Source organism: Carcharhinus amblyrhynchos, chromosome 26, assembly GCF_965287045.1.
Source record: "Carcharhinus amblyrhynchos chromosome 26, sCarAmb.v2.hapA, whole genome shotgun sequence".
Classification (NCBI taxonomy): Eukaryota; Metazoa; Chordata; class Chondrichthyes; order Carcharhiniformes; family Carcharhinidae; genus Carcharhinus; species Carcharhinus amblyrhynchos.
Genome location: NC_137349.1, coordinates 27,400,134 through 27,413,883, shown reverse-complemented (window position 1 = coordinate 27,413,883; position 13,750 = coordinate 27,400,134). Strand labels below are relative to the sequence as shown.

Here is a 13,750-nt window from a genome sequence, read left to right as displayed (position 1 = left end):
TTGGTATTCCTTATGCCCTTTTCACGACTTAATTTCCTACCAATCTTTGCGTGATCAGTAGTAATCATATCCTCAGTCCCTGCATCCAAATCATTGATATAAATTGGAAAGGGTTAAGGCCCTACCACTGATCCCTGTAGCGCACCACTTGTTACATTTTACCCACCAGAAAACGACCTATTTATGCCTGCTGTCTGTTTTCTGTCACCTAGTCAATGTTTAATTTATGCCAATAAGCCCGTACATCTTGAGCTTTTATTTTCCACAATAACCTTTGATATGGCACCTTATCAAATGCCCTCTGAAAGCACATCTACTGGTTTCCCTTTATCCATGGCTCATGTTACTTCTTCAAAAAATTCCGATAGAGATTCATTAAACATACTTTCTCTTTCACAAAACCATGTTGACGCTCCCTGATTGCCTTGAATTTATCTAAGTGCCCTGTTACAACATTTTCCCAATAGCAGATGTTAAGCGAACTGGCCTGTATCAAAGAGTTACCGTTGCTAGTTTATAATCTAGGAAATTTAGTTTATAGTTTATAAGTTAGGAAATTTTGGAAAAGTAAAACCAACTTCTTTGAAGACCCAAAGACGAAATCCATCAGAACCTGGGGACTTGTCATTCATGGTTCTGACAATTTGCTAAGTACCACTTCCCTGTTGATTGTAATTTTCTTCAAGTTGTAAAGTTCCTCCCTTCCTTCCAGTTTCTGACTTACAGCTATTTCTGGGACTTAGTTCTCTATAATGAGGACCGCTGCAAAATACCAGTTGAATTCATCTGTCATCTCCTTATTTTTCATTATTAGCTCCCCAGACTCACTTACTTTAGGACAAATGTTTTTTTTTTAGCTATTTTCTTTTTAAAATATCTCTAGAAACTCTAACTGTCTTTATAAACTGTCTTTATATTTCTAAAGGCTTTCTTTAATGCTCTGATTTTTCTCCTATTAATCTTTTGCTCATTTTTTGCTGTTTTAATGTTCTATTTTTATAGTATGCCCATCTGCCCCTTGAGCCTGTTCAGTTTGATCATGGTTGATCTGTACCTTAATTCCATTTATCCATTTTTGACTATGTTCTTGTCACCCTTACCTAATAAAAATATGAATCTCAGTGTTAAAAGTTTCAATTGATCCAGCATTCACAGCTATTTGGATGAAAGAATTGCACATTTTAACTACCCTTTGAGTGAAAATGTTGGAGCCTAATTTCACTCATGTAAGTTCAGATTCTAACTTTAAGATTGTGGCGTTTTGTTCTGGATTTCACCTGCTACCCAAAATAGCTTCTTTGTATTTGCTTCCTCTGTTCCTTACAATCTTGCATTTCTCAGTTGGATTACTCCTGAAAATTCTAAATTGGAAAGAATACAAACCAATTCTAGGCAATCTTTCTAAGTCCTAGTGAATCTGGAGAATCTGGGCTGTATTTAATCCAAGGCTAATAAATATGTACTAGATGCTTGCATAAACTTGAGTTTTTATTCTCAGTTTATCTCTGTGGTGGTCTGTCTGCACTGATTGGAAGGTTTTCCTCTGTAATAGTAATTATTTGCCTGTACTCTGTTATTGCTGGTGATTGGACATTACTAATATAAATACACGACAAATGGCAACATCCTTATGCTTTAATCCTATGCTTCATCACCATCCTTACAATACACTGTTGAGTATTTGCCTTTCGGAGATGACAGTGAAATGAAGAGCCATCTATGGGAAGGCTGAGTAACAATGCACTGATAGATTTACAAAGCCAGGTTTGCTGAGTTTGCTTTAAATGTTCTCACTTATTTCTCAATAGGTTCGATATTATGCATCAGAAGGAAAGAAAGGTTTTCTCTCCGGTTTATTAGACAATATCAAACAGGAACTAGCAAAAAACAAAGAAATGAAGGATAGCATTAAGAAATTTCGAGATGAAGCTAAAAGGTTAGAAGAATCAGAGGCTCTGCAGAGAGCAAGGAAAAAATATGTAAGTTTTTAATTTAAGTTTCCCAGTTGTTAGGCCACAAATTTGTAATGTTATGAAGATTAAACAATGCACTTATTTTTCAGAAAACCATCGAATCTGAAACGGTCAAAACTTCCGAAGTTCTTAAGAAGAAGTTGGAAGAGTTTTCAGAAACTGTTAAAGAGGTGAGTCCGGCTCATGCGCATACCAGAAACATTACATTAGAAAGTCATTTTTCTCAATTCCTTCTTTACAAATAAAACATTCATAAGATTGGATTCCTTCATCTTCATTGTAGCTGATAATGTGGCACGAGTTTTCCCTCAGCTCCGTTAAGGACTGTACAGAAGGCTTGACCCTTTGCTGACGGAGTTCTTCTTAGTTATGTTAGTCTGGTGTGTTCAGCCCTTCCAGTACAGCCAACTCTGTGCTTGCTCTAGTGATGTTCAGCTCCCGGTGATGCCTAATGAATTATTTATTCAGATGATGTAGGATTATGACCGTCAACTGATCTTTCACCTTATTTGTTTGATCTAGTTGCTCCCAGTGAAGCTATCTAATTACAGTCTTCTGTTTGGCATTCAGAACAATGTATCTAGAATAGTTAGGGAGTGATTTTAAGAATATGTGAGTCTCAGCCCTATTTTAAATGAGTACAGAGCAAGTTAAATATTAAAAAGGATACTTAATAGTTGTGTAAATTCAAATTTAAATCACTAAATATGTAGAGAGAGAGTGTGGATCAAAAGCTAAGCCAAGCAGAACAAAAATGATTTTTTTTTGTGACCACTCCTTCTGGGCAATCCCTGTTGGATCAGCATGGTGGTGGTGTAATTGTCCACAACGACCCTGAGTTAGAATTGGGGAAAATAAGCTTAGATCATTGTTCTGATTCATGCTAAAAAGTGCAAGGGCATGGACGTCAGATGAGGGCAGAGCAGTCTTGGCCGTAATATGATTCACAGTCAAATAGAGTGCTGATGCTGCCTAGAATGAACGCTTGGCTGAGATATCAAAAAGGCTACCAACACCCATGGGACTGCAGCTCAGGAAGAGTTATAACTGGGAAGAGAATTTCTCACTTAACTTTCAGTGTATCTGATAGCAATAATGCAATACGAACATTTGTTTTTAAGCATGTTTATGTGCTTTTTTTTATACTGCAGAGTCTAGATGAAGTTGGTAAATCGGATATTGGTAAGAAAATAAGGGAAGGAGTGGAAGAAGCAGCAAAATCAGCTAAGCAGTCTGCAGAATCAGTCAGCAAGAGTGGGGAAAAGATTGGCAAAACCACTGCCTTCAAAGCAATATCTCAGGTATGTAACACTACTTAAAGCAGATTACATGGATTTGACTCTCATTTGCCTGTGTGTGAGAGCGGGGAGGTGATGACCTAGTGGTATTATCACTAGACTATTACACCAGAAACTCAGCTAATGTTCTAGGGACCTGGGTTCAAATCCCGCCACAGCAAATGGTAGAATTTGAATTCAATAAAAAATATCTGGAATTAAGAATGTACTGATGACCATGAAACCATTGTCAATTCTCAGAAAAATCCATCTGGTTCATTAAAGTCCTTTAGGGAAGCAAGTCTGCCGTCCTTACCTGGTCTGGCCTACATGTGACATGACGTGGAGTTGCTAGCGTTGGACTGGGGTAAACACAGTAAGAGGTCTCACAACACCAGGTTAAAGTCCAACAGGTTTATTTGGTAGCACAAGCCAATAGCTTTACCAGGCAAGAGTGTTCTCTTCCTGTAGGGGAACACTTCAGCGGTCACGGGCATTGGGCCTCTGATCTTTGGGTAAGCATTCTCCAAGGCCGCCTTCACGACATATGACAACACAGAGTCGCTGAGCAGATAGCCAAGTTCAGCACAGATGAGGACGACCTCAACAGGGATCTTGGGTTCATGTCACACTATCTGTAACCCCTACAACTTGCCTGGGCTTAAAAAAATCTCACTAACTGTCCTGGCTGGAGACAATACACATCTCTTTAACCTGTGCTTAACCCTCTCTCCGCTCACATTGTCTGTACCTTTATGACTTGATTACCTGTAAAGACTTGTATTCCAACCATTATTGAGTAAATTGAGTTTGTGTCTTTATATGCCCTGTTTGTGAACAGAACTCTCACTCACCTGATGAAGGGGCAGCGCTCCGAAAGCTAGTGGCTTGTGCTACCAGATAAACCTGTTGGACTTTAACCTGATGTTGTGAGACTTCTAACTACATATGACTCCAGAGCCACAGCAATGTGGTTGACTCTCAACTGCCCTTGGGCAACTAGGGGTGGGCAATTAAATGCTGGCCAACCAGCGACAACCAAGTCCTACAAATGAATTAAAAAAAAGACATAGTTGTGAGCAATAGTGCCTGTAAATTTACCTGCATAACATCAGTGACTGCCATTCATGATATGAAGCCATGTAGGGCATTACTCTGCAATATGTGAAGGTGTGTCATAAAAACATGTTTGAGTAATCTGCCTACCACTTGCACCTTCATGGGCCATATATTGCCGCATACAAAGTTTAAATCTATCTTTTCAGGTTACAGGTATTAACAAAACTTGTTCTAATTTAAGATTTGCCCATTCATGGGTCAACAGCACGAAGTACAACCAGCTCCAAACCTTCAGGAGCTCAAACACAACAAGCCAATGAATAAGAAGTGCAATAAGGATTGGGCTGAGATAGTGGTGTGTGGACTCATGCTGCCGGTTGAATAGTTACATTTAAAGTCTTGTCACAGATTGCAAATTGAAATGAAGTTATACAATAAAATGTGTTGTGAGTTTGTAGTGTCTACATGCCAGTTAACTCATCCTAATGAAGAATTGCCCTAAAAAAAACAATGTTCACAGAATGTGAGTACAGATAATAACTAGTTGTAGAATAGCTGTCAAGTTTGCTTTATTTCCAAAGGTGCTACAGGCCGTGTTACATTAGGACTAGTACATTTTTTTGCAACTTAACTCTTTGTCATATCCCTGATGGATGTTATTGTAAGTGTGTTAAAATGTACTGAACTGTATCATGTTGACAAACTCCTAAAGCTGATATGGTTTGTCTTTAAGCAAGTCTTTATTAAACAGAGATAGAGGCCTGTCAGCAGTCTGGTCAGAACATCTTCCATCAGACACATAAACACACACAGACACAAACATTCATGCACACACACACTGCAGCTGCTTTCATGAACCATTGCAGTCCCTGTGTTGCAGGTAGACCTATAGTGGTGTTAGGGAGGGTGTTCCAGGATTTTGACCCAGTGACTGAAGAAAGGGCAATATGTTTGCAGGTCAGGGTGATGTCTTGGAGGGCAACCTCCAGGTGATGGTGTTTCGAAGCATCTGCTGCTCTTGCCCTTCTAGATGGTAGCGATTGTGGGTTTGGAAGGTGCTGCTTACAGAACTTAGTAAGTTCCTGCAATGCATCTTGTAGATGGGACACGTGGCTGCCACTGTTTGTCGGTGCTGTAGGGATTGAATGTGGAAGGGGTAACAATAATGCAGGCCACTTTGTCCTGGGTGATATCAAGCTTCTTGAGTGTTGCTGGAGCTGCACTCATCCAGGCAAGTGGGGAGCATTCCATTACATTTCCTGATTTGTGCCTTGTAGATGGTGGACAGGCTTGGAGTCAGGAGGTGAGCTACTCTCTGCTGGATTCCTAGCCTCTGACCCTACTCAGCCTGTGTTTATATGGCTAGTCCAGTTCAGTTTTGGTCAATAATAACCCCCATGATCTTGGTAGTGAGGGATAGTGGGCAGCATGGTAGCACAGTAGTTAGCACTAATGCCTCACAGCTCCAGCGACCCAGGTTCAATTCAGGCCTTGGGTGCATGTTCTTCCTGCATCTGCATGAGTTTCTTTCGGGTGCTGTGGCTTCTTCCCACAGTCATGATGTGGAGATGCTGGCGTTGGACTGGGGTAAAACAAAGAAATCCCACAACACCAGCTTAAAGTCCAACAAGTTTATTTGTAGCAAATGCTGCAAGCTTTCGGAACAGGCTGTCCCTTCGTCAGGTGGCTGGGAGTTCTGATCACAGGCAGGGCACAAAGACACAAACTCAATTTACATGCATAATGATTGGAATGTGAGTCTTTACAGCTAATCAGATCTTAAAGGTACAGACAATGTGAGTGGAGAGAGCTTCAAGCACAGGTTGAAGAGATGTGTATTGTTTCCAGACAGGAAAGTTAGTGAGATTTTGCAAGTCCAGGCAAGTTGTGGGGGTTACAGATAGTGTGACATGAACCCAAGATCCCGTTTGAGGCTGTTCTCACGTGTGCGGAACTTGGCTATCAGTTTCTGTTCAGTGACTCTGCGCTGTCGTGTGTCGTGAAGGCCGCCTTGGAGACCACTTGCCCGAAGATCAGAGGCCGAATGCTCATCACCGCTGAAGTGTTCCCCAACAGGAAGAGAACAGTCTTGCCTGCTGATTGTCGAGTGGTGTTCATTCATCCATTGTTGTAATGTCTGCATGGTCTCCCCAACATACCAAGCCTTGGGACATCTTTTCCTGCAGTGTATCAGGTAGACAACGTTGGCCGAGTTGCAAAAGTATGTACCACGTACTTGGTGGATGGTGTTCTCACGTGAGATGATGGCACCTGTGTCGATGATCCGGCACGTCTTACAGAGGTTGCTGTGGCAGGGTTGTGTGGTGTCGTGGTCATTGTTCTCCTGAAGGCTGGGTAGTTTGCTGCGAACAATGATCTGTTTGAGGTTGTGCGGTTGTTTGAAGGCAAGAAATGGGGGTGTGGGGATTGCCTTGGCAAGATGTTTGACTTCATCATTGAGATGTTGAAGACTCTGGAGAAGATGTCGTAGCTTTTCTGCTCCGGGGAAGTACTGGACAATGAAGGGTACTCTGTCCACCATGTCCCGTGTTTGTCTTTTGAGGAGGTTGGTGCGGTTTTTGGCTGTGGCGCGTTGGAACTGTCGATCAATGAGTTGAGCGCCATATCCTGTTCTTATGAGGGCATCTTTCAGCATCTGGAGGTGTCTGTTGCGATTCTCCTCATCTGAGCAGATCCTGTGTATACGGAGGGCTTGTCCGTAGGGGATGGCTTCTTTAATGTGTTTAGGGTGGAAGCTGGAGAAGTGGAGCATTGTGAGGTTATCCGTGAGCTTGCAGTACAGTGAGGTGCTGAGATGACCGTCCCTAATGGAGATGCGTGTGTCCAAGAATGTAACTGAACCCGGAGAGTAGTCCATGGTGAGTCTGATGGTGGGATGGAACTTGTTGATGTCCTCATATAGTTGTTGCAGTGACTGTTCGCCATGAGTCCAAAGGAAGAAAATGTCATCGATGTATCTAGTGTATAGCGTTGATTGAAGATCCTGTGTGGTGAAAAAGTCTTGTTCAAACCTGTGCATGAAGATGTTGGCATATTGAGATGCGAATTTGGTCCCCATGGCTGTTCTGTGTGTCTGGATGAAAAACTGGTTGTTGAAGGTGAAGACATTGTGGTCCAGGATGAAACGGATGAGTTGTAAAATTGCATCTTGAAACTGGCAGTTGTCGGCATTGCGTACTGAGGCAGTTGTAGCAATGCCTTCGTCGTGGGAGATGTTCGTGTAGAGAGCTGAGACATGCATTGTGATGAGGAGTGCTCCTGGTTCCATGTGTGCTGAATTTCTGTAGGAAGTCTGTAGTGTCGTGATAAAAACTGGGGGTTCTTTGTACAATGGGTTTCAGGATGCCCTCGACGTAGCCAGATATGCCCTCGCACAGGGTCCCATTGCCCGATACAATGGGACGGCCAGGTGTGTTTGCCTTGTGTATCTTTGGGAGGCAGTAGAGATCTCTAACGCAGGGAGTACGTGGGTTGGGAGCATGGAGGATGCTCTGAAGGTCCAGATGAAAGGTCTTGATCAGAGTGTTGAGTTGCCGGGTGTGTTCTTTGGTTGGATCTGCAGGTAACTGTCTGTTGTGTTCCTCGTTGAGTGACCCTGGTGGAACCCAAATGTCCGTAAGCAGGTTATTACTGGATAGGTGCTGCCTGATAGCACCGTTGATGACGCCTTCCATTACTTTGCTGAGTAGACTGATAGGGCGGTAATCGGCTGGGTTGGATTTGTCCTGTTTCTCATGTACGGGACATTTTCCGGGTAGTTCTCATGTACGGGACCCGGGTAATATTCCACATTGCCAGGTAGGTGCCAGTGTTGTAGTTGTACTGGAACAGCTTGGCTAGTGGTGTGGCAAGTTCTGGAACACAGATCTTCAATATTATTGTCGGAATATTGTCAGGGCCTTGAGGTATCCAGTGCATTCAGCAGTTTCATATCACTTGGAGTGAATAAAACTGACTGAAGGCTGACATCTGTAATGGTGTGGTGCTAACCGATTATTTTATCAGATTAGAAGGCGTCCAGACACAGGCATCTTCCACGAGGGCTCACTGGTTTGTCATTAGAAGCAGGTCCCTGATCTCTCTGGTTTTGTACGATATACCAGATGGTGTGTGTACCTGCTCTTGCACCAGGGGGCACTAATACTCTCTTTAAATGTGAGGAGCTGCTTTTAGTTAGACTGATACGTCATGCCGCATTAATGTTTCTATGTTCCCTACATATATTGGTTGAGTTTAGTGTTAATGGTTTGGTGTTGCACACAGGGCAGGTACTTGTAATACCAATGGATGTGGATATGCTGAAGTGTTAAATACTAGATTTGTTTCTGTAAACGTTTAACAGATGTAGCTACTTCACTGCTGTGCATTTGTGATTTCCTTAATCAAACATAAGATGGGTAATAGAATCCTACAGTTTAGATGGTATCACTTAAATTGTGTGCAGTCGTGGAAATTTGTCTTACAATCCTCCTCCTCCTCTAAAAGACGCTGCTTCATATGCAGGTGAGGCGCTGATTCCGCAGATGCCAGCTGTAACAACAGCAACTTAAATTCATGTAGTGCCTTTAACATAGAAAAAAATCCTATGGTTCTTCACCGAGATGTATTCAAAAAGATGGATTAAAAAGGATTAGCGTTTATGTTGCACTTTTCACAACAACCTTCAGAGCACTTCACAGCCAATGAAGTGCTTTTGGAGAGTGGTCGTGGTTGCAATGTAGTAAATGTGGCAGTCAATTTCTGCACAACAAACTCCCACAAACAGTAATGAGCGGCCGATTTGCTTTTTTTTGTGTGGCATTAACTGAGGGATAAATGTGGCCAGGACTTCAGGGATGCCTCCCCTGCTTTCCTTCAAAATAGTGCAGCAAGTTCTTGTACATCCATTTGAGCAAGCAGATAAAGCCTGAGTTTTACCTCTCGTCTGAAAGGCAGCACATCCGACAGTGCAGGACTCCCTCGGTGCTGCATCAGTGTTGGGTGGAACCCAGATGCTGTGCTCTTGACCTAGAGTATTACCAATTGAACCTTGGTCAACGCTCACTCAAAGAAACTTTTAATAGAAGGTATAACCAAAAGATAGGTGAAATAGGTGAATATTAAGGAGGGTGTTAAAAAAAGAAGAGGGAGATGAACAGCAGAGGATTTTAGTGAGGAGTATGGGATAGAAGGCCTGACTGCTGCTGATGGAAGAAATGAAGGCTGAATACAAAAATGGCAAGTGTCAGAGGAATACGTTGAGGAGATGTTATTTTCAGTTCTTTGGTGAGATGCATGTTACACGCAGATGTGAACGTATGTTCTGACATTGCAATAATGGGTGGATACAAATAAACTCTGCATGAAAATCTCATACCTTCCTTATACCTTGCATAATTTTTATGAAGATAAGGATAGCCCTCAGAAGAGCTCCCTTGTAGTCTCATGCATAGCTGAGTCATTCACACCAAGCTATTGAGAAATCCAGCCAGCAGCATTTATGTTTTTCCGATGCAGTCGGAAACACTGCCTGAATTCAGTTCAGAGAGTTTAAATGTGAGCTGAATAGATAGCGGATTTAAGCAGGCTGAAGTTTAACCAATAAAACACCATTGCCTGCCAGCATAGGACTGGTAAACTTCCTTCAGCCTCTTCACTCAAGATCATTTTATCTATTAGGGCGAAGATAACACCCTGAATCTCTCATTTATTTTGGAAGCACTTACATAGAGACTTGCAACGTCTCTAATGTTCTAAACTCTGTCAGTATTCAGTACGATTGTATGGCTGATTCCTCTTCATGATATCCAATGACTATAGTGAAGTTGATTCCTGTCTAAGGCATTGACCATTAAAAGGAGCTTACTGAATATCTGTTGAGAACTGGGGCTGAGGCTAAAGAAAATATTAGTATCACAGTTTGATTATTTATTTCAGAAGACACTATGGAAGGAAAATAGCATTCCTTGAAGTAAGGGAATGAACTTGAAAATCCATAATGAAATAATTTTGTACGATTCTGGAACAAATAGGTGTCCTTTGCAATACAGACTTTGTATTCTGTATGCTTCTCAATCTGGACTTTTACTCCATCTCACCTGGGGCGTCTCAGCCCCCAGTTAAAGAGTGACAAATGAGTCGTGGTTCTTGTTCTCTGACCAGGAAAACTCAACTCTCGTTCAATGCTTGTGAAGCTCAAGCATGAATATTGATCATTTGAAATATCGATGGTAGGATGAACTTGTGGGACCAAAACTTTTGGGGATTGTGGTGAAAAGGTGCCATTCTAAACACAATTTCCTTATAATTGCAACCTTCAGTTGTCAGGGAAAGTTGGTCTTTCAACTAGGTCAGGGCCAGTTAATTTTCTGGATACTGGAATCAAATTTCTTTAAAGTCGACATTCTGTGTTTAGTCAAGAATGATGATTGATAGAAAGAAGTCTAATTATCTAGTAGTAGATTAACCCTGGGAACTTTCTGATGATTTGTTGACCTTGACTGTTGAACTTTGTATCTTTTATAACAAAAAAATGCAATTTTTTAGCTTGAAAGAGAAACTGTCTGTAAGAGGTCATTGACTGTGAATATAGTGTTATAAGGAGGTGTTATGTCCATTTAAATTAATATGACCTCCCACAGATTCAGAGCCAACAACCTGCTCCCTGTGTATTTCCATTTATAATTTTTGTAGAATTCATGAACCAAGATGGTTTGGCTTGTCACTGTTGTTCAGAGAAATCGATTCTCGAGACTCGGGCAAAGGCAATTCATAGCTGCAGAGAAAATACCAAGCATAGAAATTGTTTCAGTGAATGAACAGATTGTTTGAGGTAGTGAGGTGCACCCTGGTGTGATGTGTTCAACAGCCCATTGTGTTGATAGAAGAGAAAAAGGCCTCCTTGTGTTAGAACATTTATAGTGTCAGTGATACTATTAGCACTGGTTGCAACACTCGCTGTACAAGACTTAAGATATGCTAAACTGTCCAAGCATGGGACATCACATATACATTAGTGTGAGGTATGCAAACTGTAAGTTGTTCCTGGGATTAAACAGAAATAGAGAATTAATGCAAAAGAGTGATGATTCACTTATTCCGCTGGCCTAAAGCTATGCAGGGGGACGAATCTTCACCAGGAGTTGGGACAACTTTGGGCTCACTAACAGTGCTACTCTTCCATGCCACACCCAAGAAATGGGATGAAATTTGATGTTAAAGTGTTATTTATTCTGAAATTCGCTATATCACTGCGGCTGATTTGGTTGTTGGGATCTTTAAAAGCAATTGTTCTTTTCCATTCCCTCTCCAATCTCACATTTCCCAGGCTTCTAAGGCTCTAAAGGTAGCGTTGATCCACAGGTCTATGTCTGCCAAGAACTTCTAAGTACTCCACCTAGCAGCCATTTTCTCTTAGCCAACTTGATTATTAGACACATTCCAGTCGGGGCATCACAGGTAAGTCTATTCCATTCATGATCCACGTGTACATACAGGCAAAAGTAGAAACCTAAGGTGATTTTTGCCTTTCTAAGAACATAAGAATATAAGAAATAGGAGCAGGAGTAGGCCATCTAGCCCTTCGAGCCTGCCCTGCCATTCAATAAGATCATGGCTGATCTGAAGTGGCTCAGTTCCACTTTCCTGCTTTCTCCCCATAACCCTTAATTCCCTTGCCTACCAAAAACCTATCTACCCGTGTCTTAAATATATTTAGCGAGGCAGCCTCCACCACTTCAACGGGCAGAGAATTCCAGAGATTCACCACCCTTTGAGTGAAGAAGTTCCTCCTCAACTCCGTTCTAAACTGTGCCCCCCCCCCCATATTGAGGCTGTGCCCTTTGGTCCTGCTGTCCTTTCTGAGCGGGAAGAATCTCTCTACCTTTCTAACATGGGGCCTGGAGGCCAACTGCAACACCATTGCCACCTTGAATAAGATATTTGTCTGATGTAGTGTGAATGTCAACACAACTCCTTGCAGTTGTATAGTGCCTTTCACAGCTGAAGGATATCCCAAAGCACTTTACAGCCAATTGGGTACCAACTGAAGTGTAGTCACTGTTGTATTGTCGGGAAACGTGGTAACCAATATAAGCATAGCAAGTTCTCACTAACAACAGTGCGATAATACCAGATTATCAGTAAGTGTTGAAAAATAAATATTGGTGACAGCGCCAAGGAATTCCCTTGCTTTTCTTTAAATACTGACATGGGATCTGAGTTCTCCTGACAGAGAAGTGGCAGCTTTTGCAGTATTTAGTACTGTAGTGAGGTATTAGTCTAGACAATGTGCTAAAGACTCTGGAATCTACATAAATGCATCACAGTGGGTTGCATGCCAATCCCCCTATCTCAAAAGCTTCACTTACAAGCTGAACATTATTTTGTTATTTGCTCTGGGAGTTTTTTTATTCATTCATGAGATGTGGGTCGCTGGCTGGGCCAGAATTTTCTGTCCGTTCGTAATTGCCCTTAAACTGAGTGGCTTGCTAGGCCATTTCACAGGGCATTTAGGAGTCAACCACATTGCTGTGTATCTAGAGTCACAGGTAGGCCAGACCAGGTAAGGATGGTAGATTTTCTTCTTCAACGGACGTAAGCGAACCAGATACGTTTTTACAATGTCACATGGTCATCAACTTTTAATACCAGGTTTTTATTGAATTTTATCGAACTTTAACATCTGCTGTGGTGGGATTTGAACCCAGGTCCCCAAGGGCATTACCCTGGGTCTTTGAATTGCTAGTCCAGTGATAATTCCATTACACCATTGCCTCCTCCTGTGTGATGCTACAAAAGCTGCATCTATTGCTCATTTCTACCTGCCTTGAGAAGTTGCTTTCTGAGCTGATTAAAGCCCGTGAAATAATTGTGATTGCTGTGTTCCTTGACAAGTGTTCTTTAAACAACTAAACTTAAATGGCTTTCTAGAGCACTTTACAGGGCATTCAAAGTCAAGCACATACTGTGGGCAAGAGTCATGTACAGGTGGAGCTATTGTGAAAAGTTACCATACCTAAAAACATTAGTGAACCAGTTAGAATCCGGCAGCTACCATGGTATCCCATGTCCTGAAATTCCAGTGACAGACTGGAAGCATTGGACACAACCCCTGTTGGTGTAAAATCAAATTTATGTAGCTGTTTCTTCAGAAATCAGTAAAAGATGTTCATAGAATCCCTACAGTGCAGAAGGAGGCCATTTGACCTATTGAGTCTGCATCGACACTCTGACAGAGCATATCCCACCCAGGCCCTATCCCCATAACCCCATGCATTTGCCCCACTATTCCACCTAATCTACACATCTTGCGCCACAAAGGGACAATTTATCATGGCCAATCAACCTAACCTGCACATCTTTGGACTGTGGGAGGAAACCAGAGCAACTGGTGCAGACACGGGGAGAATGTGCAAACTTCATACAGACATTGCCCAAGGT

At 42.0% G+C, this 13,750-nt stretch overlaps 1 protein-coding gene across 1 annotated transcript in view; it reads left to right on the top strand.

The window, feature by feature from the left end:
* The window catches only part of timm44 (translocase of inner mitochondrial membrane 44 homolog (yeast)), an 80,442-nt gene that overhangs the window by 22,987 nt on the left and 43,705 nt on the right, over positions 1-13,750 (top strand). The window contains exons 3-5 of the mRNA XM_080212700.1: positions 1,809-1,979; positions 2,063-2,143; positions 3,125-3,274. Coding sequence (XP_080068826.1) covers positions 1,809-1,979; positions 2,063-2,143; positions 3,125-3,274 — 402 coding nt within the window. The remainder of the gene's footprint in view (positions 1-1,808; positions 1,980-2,062; positions 2,144-3,124; positions 3,275-13,750) is intronic.